The following is a 16349-nucleotide window of genomic DNA, read 5'->3' on the forward strand; positions in this document are numbered from 1 at the left end:
GCTGCAGCGCGCCAGCTGTGGTGGCCCTTTGGGGGTGAACCAACGGAAAAGGAAGACCTTTCTCCCTGTCTCTTTCTCTCTATCTAACTCTGGCTGTCAAAAAAAATAATAATCATAATCATAAAATAAGAGACCAAAACTAACACATGTGCTTTCTCTCACGGCATTTATGCCCTGTACTGCCTGGGGACTTTGCCAGCATGAAGCTCATCACTACATGCAGCCTGTCAACTCTGGGACACACCAGGAGCCAAAATAAACCTCTTTTCTTTAACTTGTCTGTTGTAATAGATTATTACTGAAAGAGAGGAGACACCTTGTCAAGTAACCAGAAATACTATGTGTGGAGTCCAGGCTGCTCCACTTCTGATCCACCTCCCTAATGCACCTGGGAAAGCAGCAGAAGATGGCCCAACTCCTTGGACCCCTGCAACCACATGGGAGACCCAGAAGAAGCTCCTGGTTCTTAGCTTCGGCCTGGCCCAGCCCAGGCTGTTGCAGCTATTTGGGGAGTTGAACCAGCAGATGGAAGCTCTCTCTTTCTCTCTCTCTGTAACTCTGCCTTTCAAATAAATAAATAAATCTTTAGAGAGTTATAATATTTTTCCCATCACTGGCTATGAGCTCTGAAATCTGACACAAGAAAATGAAGTAAACAAGAAGCTGTAAAGTCATTATTAAAGTCATAGACAACAAAAGGCAGCTTTTGAAAGGAATCAATTAGGTCAAGAAGAAGTCTCATTTGGCTTTATGAATGGTTCCAACATTCCTTAACTGAGTCCTTTCATTCATTCTACATACTATTTGTCCTCGCCCGAGTCTATACTTTCAGAAGAAATCCAATCTGTGAAAGATAAAACTGCAGACAGGATTCTGGTTTTGTCAGCTATACTGGTATATTTACATCTAACCATTTCAGAACAACCTGATTTTTCAAAGACAGTTCATGATACAGAACCCATTTCTTTTCACTAGCCTTCCTATTTGGGTATTAGTCATTTGCTTATTTATTCCATAAACATTTATTCAATGTCTCCTATAAGCCAGCTACCACAGTTTCTGAGGTCAATATCCTTCATAATTTTCTAGAATAATAAGGTCCAGATTAATTTCAACCAGCAGGGTTACACAGAAACTTGCCTTCTTCATCTTTATAGTTCAAATACAAGGGCCAGTGCTGTGGCGTAATGGTGAGGCTGCTGCCTACAGTGTCAGCATCCCATATGGGCACTGTATGTGGGCAGCTCCACTTCTGATCTAGCTTCCTGCTACTGTACCTGGGAAACCAGTAGAAGATGGCCCAGGTCCTTGGGCCCTTGCACCCACATGGGGGACCTAGAGGTAGCTCCTGGCTTTAGGTCAGCCCAGCTCCAGCTGTTGTGGCCATTTGGAGAGTGAACCAGTAGGTGGAGGAGATCTCTCTCTCTCTCTCTCTCCTTCTCCCCCACTCTCTCTCTTCCTGCTTCTGCCTCTCTGCAACTTTGCTTTCCAAATAAACAAATCTTAAAAAAACAAACAAACAAACAAACAAACAAAAACACCAGGTATAGGCATAGTGGTACAAAGTGGGGTAAGCCACCGCTGGGAAAACCTGAATCCCATGCTATTTGAGTCCTGGCGCCCTGACCTCTGGCCCAGCATTCCTGCTAATGTAGCTGGGAATATAGTGGATGATGCTTTCAGTACTTGGATCCCTGCCACCCAGATGGGAGACCCAAATAGAGTTCTAGGTTTTGGCATGGCCCAACCTTGACTATTGATGTCACTTGGGAAGTGAACCAGCAGATAGAAGATTTCTCATCTCTCTGCCTCTCCCTCCCTCTATCACTCTTCCATTTAAATAAGTAAATAAATCTTTTCAAACACACACAGTTATTGGCCGGCACCACGGCTCAACAGGCTAATTCTCCGCCTGCGGCGCCGACACACCGGATTCTAGTCCCAGTCGGGGCGCCGGATTCTGTCCCGGTTGCCCCTCTTCCAGGCCAGCTCTCTGCTGTGGCCCAGGAGTGCAATGGAGGATGGCCCAAGCGCTTGGGCCCTGCACCTGCATGGGAGACCAGGAGAAGCACCTGGCTCCCAGCTTCAGATCACCGCGGTGTGCCGGCCACAGGGGCATTGTGGGGTGAACCAACAGAAAAGGAAGACCTTTCTGTCTCTCTCACTGTCCACTCTGCCTGTCAAACACACACACACACACACACACACCCCTATTAACACAGGATTTAATAAAATAGGTGTTTAATATATGTGCTTTGTTCTCTGGAACAATAAACTGTAAAAATCTACTCATAGATAAAGTAAAAACAATCCAATGCATTTTAGGGCTACACTATAGCTACAGAGAGCCAGAATAAAGATAAAAGGAAGGCAGGAACTTTACAAAGCAGTTAAGATAGTATCAGAGTGCCTGGGTTAAAGTCCCAGCATCACTGATTCTAGCTTCTCGATAATGCAAATCCTGGAAGACAGCAGGTAATGGCGCAAGCACTTGGATCCTGCCACTCATGTGGGAAACCTGGATCGAGTTCTGGACTCCTTTCAGCCTGGCCCAGCCTCAGCTGTTGTGGGCATTCTGAGGAGTACACTAGCAGTTGGAAGATGTCTCTGTCTCCATCTTTCAAATAAAATGAAAATTTTAAAAAAATTTAAAAATTTTAAATACTAAGACCACTTATGAATTTCCATTTTGGTTTTGGGTATCACATTTTACAGGCATAAACTTAAACATACCAAGAAGACAAAACCAAGGGCATTATGGGCCTATAAAGATGACTCAGGTTGCTTTAAGAATATGGTAGCGTCACCGGCGCTGTGGCGCAGCGGGTTAATGCCCTGGCCTGAAGTGCCAGCATCCCATATGGGTGTCCCAGCTGCTCCACTTCTGATCCAGCTCTCTGCTTTGGCCTGGGAAAGCAGTAGAAGATGGCCCAAGTCCTTGGGCCCCTGCACTCGCGTGGGAGACCCAGGAGAAGCTCTTGGCTCCTGGCTTTGAATTGGCCCAGCTCTGGCCGTTGCGGCCAATTGGGGAGTAAACCAGCGGATGGAAGACCTCCCCCCAGCCCCGCCTCTTCTCTCTTTCAAATAAATAAATAAATCTTTAAAAAAAAAAATAATATGGTGGAGGGGCTGGCACTGTGGTGCAGCATGTTAAGCTACTGTCTGAAGTGCTGGCACCAGTTCGAGTCCCAGCTTCTCCACTTCTGATCTAGCTCCCTGCTAATGCACCTGGGAAAACAGCAGAAGATGGGACAAGTGTATGGGCCCCTGCATCCGCATAGGAAGCATGTTAAGCTACTGTCTGAAGTGCTGGGCGCCAGTTCGAGTCCCAGCTTCTCTACTTCTGATCTAGCTCCCTGCTAATGCACCTGGGAAAACAGCAGAAGATGGGACAAGTGTATGGGCCCCTGCATCCGCATAGGAAACAAGGAAAAAGCTCCAGATTCCTGGCTACAGCCTAGCCCAGAACCAGCTATTGTGGCCATCTGAGGAGGAGTGAACCAGTGGATCCAAGATTTCTGTTTCTCCTCTAACTTCAACTTTCAAATAAATAAATAAATCCTTTTTTAAAAACAAGGAATCTGGTGGAGGTGCTGGCAGTGTGGCATAGCAGGTAAAGCTGCCACCTGCAGCACCAGCGTCCCATATGGGCACTGGTTCAAGTTCCAGCTGCTCTGCTTCCCATCCAGCTCCCTGCTGGTACACCTGAGAAGGCTGTGGAGAATGGCACAGATGCTTGGGCCCCTGCACCCATGTGAGAGGCCTGGAGGAGGCTCCTGGCTCCTGGCTTCAGACCAGTCAGGCTCCAGCCACTGCGGCCATTTGGGAAGTGGGCCAGCAGATAGAAGTTCTCTTTCTCTCTCTCTCCACCTCACTCTGTGTAACTCTGCTTTTCAAATAAACAAATAAATCTTACAAAAAAAAAAAAAAAAAAGGCAGAGTGAGCATTTAGCAAAACAAACAGGAAATGAAAGATTAGATGTAGCTCACTGGGACCAGGTAACAACATCTGACTCATAGGTCCCTGAAAGGACTGAATGGGATATGCTGCCTTCAAAGCAGCCTGGGGGTCCGCCACCCTCTTTCTCTTCAACGACGCCACGATGCAGATCTCTGTGAAGACCATCACCCTTGAGGTCGAGCCCAGTGACACCATTGAGAATGTCAAAGCCAAAATCCAAGACAAGGCAGGCATCCCGCCTGACCAGCAGCGTCCAATTTTTGCGGGCAAACAGCTGGAGGACAGCCACACTGTTGGACTACAACATCCAGAAAGAGTCCACCATGCACCTGGTGCTCCGCCTGTGAGGCGGCATCAGAGCCCTCCCTCCGCCAGCTGGTGCAGAAGTACAACTGCAACAAGATGATCTGCCGGAAGTGCTACACGCGCCTGCACCCCCGCACCGTGAGCTGCCGCAAGAAGTCCGGCCACACCAACAACCTGCGCCCCAAGAAGGTCAAATAAGGCCCCACCTGGCGGCCCCCACAGCCTCAATAAAGCTTCCCCTTCGTTGATTGGAGCATAAAAAAAAGCAGCTTGTTACAGAGACTTTTAATAAGAAAAAAAAATGGCAGGAGAAAGCAGGGGTCATCTCCTACTTGGGAAGAGCTGACCTTGCCTAGATAGACAAAGTAAACAAAGCATGAAGAGCTCTTTAGGGCCTGCTCTGCTGAAAGAGAAAAGGGGAAGGTTCTGAGGTTTCTGTATTGTTTAGTTCAGCCTATCAGAACAAGAGATCAAAGAGGAATGTGAAATAGAGTTCTAACTAAGAGAAACTTAGTAAATATTTGACTGCTGCAGCTGGTGTCATCTCAGGAACCCTAACTGAATTGAAAATATGTGGTCATGGTCCAGGGAAGAGCTAAGGACAGGAGCACCAGGAGACCCATGAGCAGCACCTACCTCCTATGAGATGTCTAAGTGAGCACACACATAAAATACTGAGCATAGCAGATGTTCAATCAACAGAAACTGCTGGAGAAAAGCAATCAAAAAGATTCAAATCACTTTCTATATGAACTGAAAATTCATGCCTGAATCTTTAAGATATCGAACATATCAACAGCCAAGCAACAATGAAAGTGAGTCACAAGCCAGATCAATTCAAAATCAATCACCATTGTTTCCCAGTATTAAACAAGCTTATACATGTCAACTCATGCTGCAGTCTCAAAGTGTGCCCACCCAAAATCCCTAACCTGAATCATAGCCTCCAACGATGGCATTAGGACGAGGGGACTTTGGAGACAAGGGCTCTGCCCTTACAAAACAGACCTCAGAGAGCTCCCTCACTTCATCCACCTCATAAGGACAGCTGTTTCTGAACCAGGAAGCAACCTCACAAGATCCCAAATATTTAATAACATGTGTCATGATATTTCAATTATGAATCCTTCCAGAACATGTCCCTCAAATTAAAAATTAAGCTCAAGCTCACAAAGTAATAGCAATACATATTAGATTCTGGAAAAAAAAAATTCATAAATTAATGTACCCCAAAAGAGGTTACAAAAACCAGGCTCAGGGCCAGCGTTGTGGTGCAGCAGATTAAGCGACAACCTACAATGCCAGTATCCCATATGGGTGCCAGTTCAAGTCCTGCATGCTCCACCTCAATAAAGCTCCCTGCTAATGTGCCCGGTAATACAGCAGATGATGGGCCCCTGCATCCACGTGAGAGATCTGGACGAAATGCCTGGCTCCTGGATTGGGCCTGGCCTATCCCTGGCAAATACGGCCATTTGGATAGTGAACCAGCGGATGGAAGATCTCTCTCTCTCTCTCTCTGTCACACTCCCTCTCTTTAGCTCTGCCTTTCAAATAAATAAATAAATAACTTAAAACCATGCTTACTGGGTGGGTGCAGAAGGGGGATCTTCACTTCGCACCTCATCCTCTTGCCGGGCTTCACAGATGCAGCTAAACACAGTCATGGTCTTCTGGGGACTAAGATAATAAATGAAAGGATTGTGCCATGTTAGTTTTCAAAGAGAAGCACCTCTACAGATTATCTTTCTAGGCAGCAAGGAAGTAAAATGCTCTGCATACAAAATTCCAAGTCATCACACCAAAACACTGAATATTCCTATTTTTTCATATTAGCACAATAAAAAATTTTCAAGGAAGATTCACAGAAAACAGAAGATGGACAGAGGACTATATTAAATTCCAACGATGAAAGCAGCAAAATCCAGAATATAGAAAACTACAGGACAATAATAGAGTTCTTTCCAGGGATAATTTGCAAGGGGGAAGAAAGGAAGGATGGGGGACTTTATAGATTTTTTTTTTTTTTTTTTTTTTTTTTGACAGGCAGAGTGGACAGTGAGAGAGAGACAGAGAGAAAGGTCTTCCTTTTGCCGTTGGTTCACCCTCCAATGGCTGCCGCGGTAGCGCGCTGCGGCCGGCGCACCGCGCTGTTCCGATGGCAGGAGCCAGGTGCTTCTCCTGGTCTCCCATGGGGTGCAGGACCCAAGGACTTGGGCCATCCTCCACTGCACTCCCTAGCCACAGCAGAGAGCTGGCCTGGAAGAGGGGCAACCGGGACAGGATCGGTGCCCCGACCGGGACTAGAACCCGGTGTGCCGGCGCCGCAAGGCGGAGGATTAGCCTGTTGAGCCACGGCGCCGGCCAGACTTTATAGATTTTAAAAGACTTAGGAGACATTAAGAGACATATCAGTCCAACACAATATATGAGCCTTATTTAGGTCTTGATGTAGTCGCAGAAATCTGAACACTGAATATTTGATAACAAGAAGAAATGTCAATTTCTTAAAAATATGTTAACAGTAAGGTGGTTAAATTTAAAATAAGAATCCTTGGGGCCGCTGTTGTGTGGCTAAGCCACCACCCATGACACTGGCATCCCATATAAGCACCAGTCCTAGCTTCTGCCTGATCCCATGCTGAACATTGCAGCCATTTAGGTAGTAAACCAGCAGATGGATGCACGCGCTCTCACTCTACTTCTCCCCTCCTTCTCTCTAATGCTGGCTTTCAAATAAACAAATCAATCTTAAAAAAAAAAAAAAGAAAAAAAAAAAATCCTTGGGTCCAGTGCTATGGCGTAGCGGATAAAGCCGCTGCCTGCGGTGCCAGCATCCCATATGGGTGCCGGTTCATATCCTGGCTGCTCTACTTCCGATCCAGCTTTCTGCTGTGGCCTGGGAAGGCAGCAGAAGATGGCCAAGTCCTTGGGCTCCTGTACCCACGTGGGAGTCCCAAAGGAAGCTCCTGGCTCCTGGCTTTGAATTGGCCCATCTCCAGCCGTTGCAGCCAACTGGGGAGTGAACCAGCAGATGGAAGACCCCTCTCCCTCTCTCTCTCTCTCTCTCTCTCTCTCTGCCTCTCCTCTCTCTGTGTAACACTTTCAAATAAATAAATAAATCTTTAAAAAAATTCTTATTTTAGAGATAGCATTTAAGTATTTACAGATAAAATGATATAATGCTGGAACTATCTTTAAAATAATACCATAGGGAGGGGAGTGCTGGAGTATTTATAAATGAATGAAGACTGGCCATGAGTTGGTCATTTTTGAAACATGGAGGTACTCTGTACTTCAAACTTTCCATAAATTAACTGAGAAATAAGGCAACTGCAATTAATCTAAACAGAGTTCAGACAATACTTAAAAGCCTCAGCAAAATGCACTGTCAGTGATTTCCTATGGTGGACCCAATAGTAAAATGAATCGTCAAAACATTTAAATCTAGATTCCCATATACAAAGTCTTCTTCACAACACTGCCAATGAACATCCTGTTACCCCGTGATCCATCGTCCCCACGGTCTCTTCAAGTTTTCACTTACTTTTTCCTCCTACAGTCACCCCTATGGCCTGAAGAAGCTTTAGCACCACATGCTGTACTCTCTTAATGTGCCTGGGACAGACTCACAACAAGCTGTGCCTGCCAGACAATTTTGTTGAAGTCAGAGAGTTCAGACACAAACTCTACTCTTTTCAACTTGTGAGACTGCAAGATCCTTAAAGTGTCTTCCACTGAGTTAAGGACCCTTGAGTACTTCTCTTCCAGTTTAAATGTGCAAATGAGACCAATTAAACTAAAACATAGCTAAGAATAGCTCAAAGGGTTCTGAGGGGGCTCAGAAATCTGTAAGTCGGCATCACAGTTAGCCCATCAAGTTTTATTTAAAATTTTCTTTAAAAAATCTAAATTTCTCTTTAAAAATGTAAAGATATAGCAACCTATGTCTGCATTCTCGAAAGATAACCACTGGCTGGAGCTGCACAGGAGCACACCCTTCATATTTTTTTTTTTTTCTCTTTTTGACAGGTAGAGTTACAGACAGTGAGAGAGAGAGACAGAGAGAAAGGTCTTCCTTCCATTGGGTCAGCCCCCAAATGGCCGCCACAGCCGGCATGCTGCGCCGATCCAAAGCCAGGAGCCAGGTGCTTCCTCCTGGTCTCCCACGCGGGTGCAGGAGCCCAAGCACCTAGGCCATCCTCCACTGCCCTCCCGTGCCACAGCAGAGAGCTGGTCTGGAAGAAGAGCAGCCGGGACTAGAACCCGGCACCTATAAGGGATGCCAGCACTGCAGGCGGAGGATTAACCCGATGAGCCACGGCGCCAGCCCAGGAGCACACCCTTCAAATGGGGCACACAGTAAGCTGGCTGTCCTCCTCAACACTCCAGCAGTCTTGCAACTGCGCCTTCTATACTTATTCATGTACCTGCTTACTTACGAGCCTCTGATTCAAGAATCCTTGCCTGTATTTCAGTGTTGATAGTGTTTTCATATTGGATTCTCATGCCAAAAGCAAATGAAACAATTCCCTAACAGCCACCAGATGGCAAAGCTGCACCACCAAAACCTCTCAGGATGAGGCTATACTCTTCCCGAAAGCATTATGGCATTCATGACAAAGCAGAAATAGTGGCTCAACATAACAGTTTATCTGGCAGGCAGAGGATAAATGGCTTGAGTCTGTGCTGCCTAGGCCCTCCAAAGAACAGCAGCTATAGCACTCTCTTGTAAATCCTTTATTACCCCACCAAGCACAACAACAATCTCAGTCTTGCAAAAGAAAAAGAGGGGGGGAAAAAAGCACTCTCAGATGAACAAGAGGAAAGATCTCTTAATGTCTTAGTTCTAAGTATAACAAAAGCCTCAGTGGACTTAGAAGCATTAATAAGAAAGCCTATGATGAATTCAACACAAAACTAAATCCTTTATGCTGGAGTTTCAAGTTTTTTCATTTGTTGATAAATAACCTTCCCCTCCACTACCAGTAGCTTTATATTAAATTCCTCTAAACAGCAACTGCTCCGGTTACCTGGCAACAGTTTCAGCAACAGCAGTAGATCCATTTTTTCTTTCACTAGTTGCAGGCTCTGAATAAAAACAAAAGCAAGAATAGAAAGGAAAGAGAAACAGAGTTCAGTTAGCACCACATCTAAAAACCACTATCCTGCTCTATTATTTTTTACAACAAATAACAAAAAGAAAAAAAAAAGTAAGATCAATAGGTGAACGTAAGATTTCTTGTAATTTAATGGCCCAAGTTTCTCTCACTTCTACCAACCATCTTTCAAAATTCTTTTTTTTTTTTTTTTTTTTTTGACAGGCAGAGTGGATAGTGAGAGAGAGAGAGAGAGAGAGAGAGATAGGGAGAAAGCAGGGAGAAAGGTCTTCCTTTTTGCCGTTGGTTCACCCTCCAATGGCCGCCGCGGCCAGCGCACTGCAGCTGGCACATCACGCTGATCCGAAGCCAGGAGCCAGGTGCTTCTCCTGGTCTCCCATGCGGGTGCAGGGCCCAAGCACTTGGGCCATCCTCCACTGCACTCCTGGGGCATAGCAAAGAGCTGGCCTGGAAGAGGGGCAACCGGGACAGAATCCAGCACCCCAACCGGGACTAGAACGCGGTGTGCCGGTGCCACAAGGTGGAGGATTAGCCTGTTGAGCCACAGCGCCAGCCAGCATCTTTCAAAATTCTTAAAGAATATGAATGAAAAACATTATGAGTTTACTGAGCAGCACACTTTAAAATGAAAAATTTCTACTGAGTCACAATTCAACTCTTCTTGTACAAGAAGCAAAAAATATACGAAATAAATACAAAATAAAATTTTTTTTTAAAGATTTTTTTTTTTTTTTTTGACAGGTAGAGTGGACAGTGAGAGAGAGAGAGAGACAGAGAGAAAGGTCTTCCTTTGCCGTTGGTTCACCCTCTAATGGCCGCCGCGGTAGCGCGCTGCGGCCGGCGCACCGCGCTGTTCCGATGGCAGGAGCCAGGTGCTTCTCCTGGTCTCCCATGGGGTGCAGAGCCCAAACACTTGGGCCATCCTCCACTGCACTCCCTGGCCACAGCAGAGAGCTGGCCTGGAAGAGGGGCAACCGGGACAGGATCGGTGCCCCGACCGGGACTAGAACCCGGTGTGCCGGCACCGCAAGGCGGAGGATTAGCCTGTTGAGCCACGGCGCCGGCCCAAAATAAAATTTTTATATTTCAAAATCTAACATCATAAAAATTTTAAAAGCCAATTAAAAATTAAAACTCCTGGCCGGCACCACAGCTCAACAGGCTAATCCTCCACCTTGTGGCGCCGGCACACCGGGTTCTAGTCCCGGTCGGGACGCCGGATTCTATCCCGGTTGCCCCTCTTTCAGGCCAGCTCTCTGCTATGGCCCGGGAAGGCAGTGGAGGATGGCCCCAGTCCTTGGGCTCTGCACCGCATGGGAGACCAGGAGAAGCACCTGGCTCCTGGCCTCGGATCAGCGCGGTGTGCCAGCTGCAGTGGCCATTGGAGGGTGAACCAACGGCAAAAAGGAAGACCTTTCTCTCTGTCTCTCTCTCACTGTCCACTCTGCCTGTCAAAAAAGAAAAGAAAAGAAAACTCCTACTAAAATATGTAATAAAATATTTTAGGTTGACGCACAACTTCTTAACAAAGTGCTTCAGAACAGATGTTTGAAAAGTACAAATTTTCAAAAAAGAATCTGCAACAAAGAATTAAGAGTAATACTGAAAAGAGTACCATATTCTCACGTCACTATTATCAAGAGATTAAAATTTTTCATTAGCAATTTATTCCAGCCCTAGAAAAAATAATTTAAGATTTTTTATTTATTTGAAAGAGTTACAGAGAGAGAGAGAGAGTGATCTTCCATCAGCTGGTTCGCTCCCCAGATGGCCACGATGGCTGGAGCTGGACCAGGCAGAAGCCAGGAACTTCTTTTAGGTCTCCCTTGTGCATGCAGGAGCCCAAGCACTTGGACCGTTTCTGCTGCTTTCCCAGGCACATTAGCAGGGAGCTGCATTGGAGGTGAAGCAGCTGGGAGCAGGAGGGTTACAAACTGGCATTCATATGGAATGTTGGCATCACAGGAGGAGAGGCTTAACCTGCTACATCACAATGCCAGAAAATAATTCTTAACTATCCTTAAATGTGTCTACAATTTCATGACCCCGTAGAATCTAAATAGTCCACCAAGGAAGGAGACAGTTTAAAGTTCAGTAGCTAAAAACGCTGGCTCTGAAACAGAAACCTTAGTTCAAGCTAAGTGTAAATTACTTTGTCATTGTTTCCTCACCAAAAGAAAGAGATGGGGTATGGATTTGGCCTAGTGGTTAATTAGCATGCCTGTTAACAGACTCCTGTGTCACTTATCAGACACCTCTGGCTCCTGACTCCAGCTTCCTGCTAATGCAGACCCCAAGAAGCAGCAGCTCAAAGTGACTGGTTTCCTGCCACCCATGTGGGAGACTTGGGTTGAATTCCTGGCTTTGACCCAGAGGCATTGGAAGGCAGTTGCAGGCATCTGGGGAGTGGACTGGTGGATGGAATTTCTCTTTCTGTTTCTCTTTGTCACTGTGCTGCTCAAAAACAGAAAGATAAAACAGGACCAATCTCACAGGTTTACTGTTAAGCTGAAATGATACATGTAAAACTGTGAATACAGTGCCTAATACTGTGCTCCTGCTATTAAGAAAGATAGTAAGATTTACTGATGTGATCATCCTAAACATTTACCTCTGTTTAAGGTCTTCCCAATTTTAATTTCAGATCTGAAAGTAAAGATTGGAGGTTATCATATTCTCATTCTCTCTCTCTCTCTCTCTCTCTCTCTCTCTCTCTCAATAAGCCCTTACTTTATTTTGGGGAAGATGACTATAAGGATGGAAACATGTAATACTTTCATTTCTACTAATGATATAAAATTCAAATCAGTAAGTACTAAGAAGCAGAACAGTGTCCTACTACTGGACCCAGTAGCTTGATCTGAATACAGACCATTTACGAAGCCATATGGCTCCAGGGAAGGTGCTCAACCTTCCTGAGCCTCAGTTTTCTCATCTGCCTTACAAGGACAATAACAGGGTACACTACACACGTTTGGTATACATGGGGAGTATACACGGGGGCTGTACATGTGGGCTGATACTGTGGCATAAAAGGTTAAGCCACAGCTTACAATGCTGGCATCCCACACGGGTGCCAGTTTGAGTCTCAGCTGCCCCACTTCCGGCCCAACTCCCTGCTAATATGGGAGGGCAGCGGAGGATGGCCCAAGTGTTGGAGCATCTGCACCCATGTGGGAGACCCAGAAGAAGCTCCTAGTTCCTGGCTTCAGCCTGGCCCAGCTCTGGCCATTGTGGCCATTTGGGGAGTGAACCAGCAGATGGATGATGGATCGATCAATCTCTCTCTGCCTTTCAAATAAATATTTTTGAAAACATACATGTATAGTGCCAGTCATATCATAAGAGCTTAAAATATAGTCACTAAAATTACTTTTCTTTGGTTTCAAAGAATGAGAAGTGACTCTTATTCAAGTCTACCCATTCTATGTAGTCTTTGAAAGCTTGAGCCTTCCTTTCAGTCTACAAACTTGCTCAGGCCTCTCCCAGCCTAAAAATGACAACTGCTCCTTCAATCCTGCATATCCCTGAAACTTGCTATATTTTCTTTCTCAAATAAACTTCTCAAAAGCAGAAAGTACACTTGCTGCCCCTTCATACCTTCTCCATTCCTCTTCAATTCCCTTTGGTATAGCTCCCACCCAAACCATCAAACTGAAATGGTGCTTGCTATAGTCACCAAGTGGGTCCTAACTGCCACATCCAATGTACATTTTCAGACATGTCTTACTAGATCCTGTTCCTATGTCTAACATCTTATCTCCCTGTATCTCTTCTCCCCATAGGCATCCATGTCTTCATACTGCTCTCCCAGTTCTCTTTCTCTCTGAATATTCCTGAGTGAGATGTCTGCTATTTCCTTCATAAGAATTCTTACTTTTCCAATTCCCTTAAACAACATTTACAAATCACCTAATGGTAAAATTAAAAGTTTTGAGTTAGATATGACTCACATTCCACTCTATCTCTTACCAAATATTGTGACTTTCAGCACGTAACTTGAAAGTCACTCTCAGTTTATTTTCTCATCAATAAAATGATGTGGCACAAAGGGTTAAGCTGATGCCTGTGATGCCAGCATTCCATATGAGCACTGGTTTGAATCCTGGATGCTCTGCTTCTGATCCAGCTCCCTACCAAAGCTCCCGGGAAAGCAGAAGATAGTCCAAGTATCTGTGCCTCTGCCACTCACATGGAAGATGCAGATGGAGTTTCAGGCTCCTGGCTTAACTTGGGCCAGTCCTGGCAGTTGCAACCATTTGGAGAGTGAACCAGAGATGGAGGATCTCTATCTCTCTCTTCTGCCTCCCTCCCTCTTTATAACTTTCAAATAAATAAAAATAAATCTTAAAAAATAAATAAATAAAGTGGAAATACAAGATACCTACTTTGGAGCACCACCATAATAATGAAATGATAAAGTATTTATCACAAGTTATCCTGCTGGGATGATGCTGTGGCTCAGCGGGTTATAGCCGCAGCACTGGCATCCCATATGGGTGCCAGTTCAAGTGTCAGCTGCTCCACTTCTGATCTAGCTCCCTGATGATATGCATGGGAAGGCAGCAGAAAATGGTCCAAGTGCTTGGGTCCCTGCACCCTCATGGGAGACCCAAAGGAAGCTCCTAGCTTCTGGCTTCATCCTGGCCCAGCCCTGATTGTTGCAGTGATTTGGGGAGTGAACCAGCGGATGGAAGATCTCTCTCTCTCTCTCTCTGGGCTCTGTATTTCAAACAAATACATAAATCTTTAAAAAAGAGAGAGATGTCCTAGCATCTCTATTTAAAAACAAAAGTTATCCTGGGACAGTATCATGGCTCAAATGATTAAGCTATCATTTGGGATGTCAGCACCCCATATCAGAGTGCTGGTGATTCTGCTTCCTATCTCAATTTCTTTGGCCCCTATCAACCATGTTAGAGAAAAGGATGGAGTTCCTGGCTCCTGGCTTTGACCTGGCCCAGCCCTAGCTGTTTGGTAGGCTTTTGGGGAATGAACCAGCATATCGAAGATCTCTCTCTCTCTCTCTTGCTCTCCTTCTCTGTCACTCTGCCTCTCAAAGAAAGAAATCTTTTTTAAAAACTCATGCTATATGATTTTCCCCTCCCTTACTTTCATATTCAGCTGGCCCTATGGTTTTGTCCATTCCATTCATCTCTCAAATTCACTCCCTCATCTCAATCCCCAACACCAGTTACCCCAGTTCCTGGTTAAAGCCTGGGTAGGAGTTTGCCAGGCAGGAGAACAGGATGTAAGCAATGCAAGGAAAGGCACAAAGTTTTGAAATACTCACCTGACGCTTTTTTTTTGTTTAATGACTTATTTATTTATTTGAAAGGCAGAGTTACAGAGAGGCAGAGGCAGAGGCCACAACAGCTGGAGCTGGGCCAATCTGAAGCCAGGAGCCAGCACCCATATTGGTGCAGGGGCCCAAGGACTTGGACCGTATTTTGCTGCTTTCCCAGGCACTTGAACTGGGAAGTGGAGCAGTCGGGGCTTGAACCAGCACTGCAGGCAGTGGCTTTGCGGCTTTACTGGCTATGCCACAGCACCAGCTCCACCTGATCCTTTTAAGAGAGCAAATCTGATTGTATTACTCCCATGCCTAAAATTCTTCAGCTTCTTAGATATAAAAGGCCTATCAGAATCTGGTCCCTAGTTTGCAGTCAATCCCTTTTACCTTTTCTACATTTTAGTTATAACAAACCAAACAACCTGTTATTTATGCAGGAAAGAGTCAATATAAATCTACAATTCAGTTCACAATCGTAAATTTCCTACCCTCTTTATATAGACATAGGTTTAATCCAGAGATACAGAGAGACTATAAAATGGAGCATTTTCAATAGCATGACAGGGACTCGCTGAAAGCATAAGATTAAATATATGAGAATAAGACTTTATAAATATATCTATAACTAAAAAAGTATCACTCTTTATAACTAGAAGATAATTAATACTTCCCAGATGACCTGGAGCTACAAATTACCCAAGAGTAATATAAAATAAAACTTACTTTCCAGGCTAAACTGCAAAGACTCTTCACTTGCCTCAGTTTCAGGACTGACCAGTTTCATTCTTAGACACAATTTATCATCCATTTCTGGGGCAGCCCCAGAATCCCTCTTTCCACTCTCAAGTAGAGGATCATTGGTCTCCACCATGCTTTCAGACATGACATCACTGGTTGCTATGGTGCTTTCTGGATAGTTGCTAATGCCTGAAAAAAGGGGGGCAAGGAGGAAGCAAGAAAGAACACTAAAACACAAACATGAAAAGCTGCATTTCAAAATAATTAATTTGCCTGTTTGGCTCCACAGCTCTGCAGGACTGAAGGGGGTTCCTAGGATAGATCCTGTTACAAGTATCAACAACTACGAACTAGTATTGACACCTGGTCTTAGGAAGAGCAACAGGATTCAGTTCCACTTCTGCATCTGGACAAAGGATGCTGCATGAGCCCTCAGCCAACCCACATCTGCCAGCATCAGGCATAGGTAGCAGGAGACTCCAGACGGCATGACTGTTACCTCCCAGCACTGACTAGAGAAAACAAACAGGTTAATGTAGGAGACTACTAGCTGCTTCAGGGAAGGAAGCCCCATCAAGCAGCAGCACACCAATTAGCCAGGATACTAAATACATAGTACTTCCACCCTACATCCTCTTATTCTCATAAAACAGCCCTGTATCACTGCTTAGCACTCAGATTCCACTGCTTTACAAGTAATGCGAGAAAATCCTTATATTCACCCTCTTCTGTCCCTCCACCCTTTCTTTCCTTCCTCTCATCACCTCTCATCGCCTAGGAACAAAATCACACCACAGCCCTGTTCTTCCCAAATCAAAAATCAACCTTATCAGTTGGGCCCAACTTCTCAGATCTAAAAATACCACTTGTGTAAAAAATGATTAACTCTCAAAATCTGCCTTAAATATCACTAACTTCTTTAATTCACTCA

At 45.1% G+C, this 16349-nt stretch overlaps 1 protein-coding gene and 1 pseudogene across 4 annotated transcripts in view; one reads left to right on the forward strand and one right to left on the reverse strand.

Annotated features, from left to right (window-relative positions):
* TP53BP1 (tumor protein p53 binding protein 1) overlaps positions 1-16349 on the reverse strand; it is a 94725-nt gene that overhangs the window by 25165 nt on the left and 53211 nt on the right. For 2 of the 4 annotated variants that reach the window (XM_062205772.1, XM_062205770.1), the window contains 3 exons: positions 15404-15607; positions 9301-9358; positions 5855-5947 (listed from right to left, as the gene is read on the reverse strand). In XM_062205772.1, coding sequence (XP_062061756.1) covers positions 5855-5947; positions 9301-9358; positions 15404-15607 — 355 coding nt within the window. Of the gene's footprint in view, positions 1-5854; positions 5948-9300; positions 9359-15403; positions 15608-15781; positions 16341-16349 lie in introns of those variants that run through there. The other 2 variants (XM_062205773.1, XM_062205771.1) reach the window with 2 other exon arrangements.
* Positions 4038-4465, forward strand: LOC133769721 (ubiquitin-ribosomal protein eL40 fusion protein-like; annotated as a pseudogene).

The sequence above is a fragment of the Lepus europaeus genome, chromosome 11, assembly GCF_033115175.1.
Source record: "Lepus europaeus isolate LE1 chromosome 11, mLepTim1.pri, whole genome shotgun sequence".
Classification (NCBI taxonomy): Eukaryota; Metazoa; Chordata; class Mammalia; order Lagomorpha; family Leporidae; genus Lepus; species Lepus europaeus.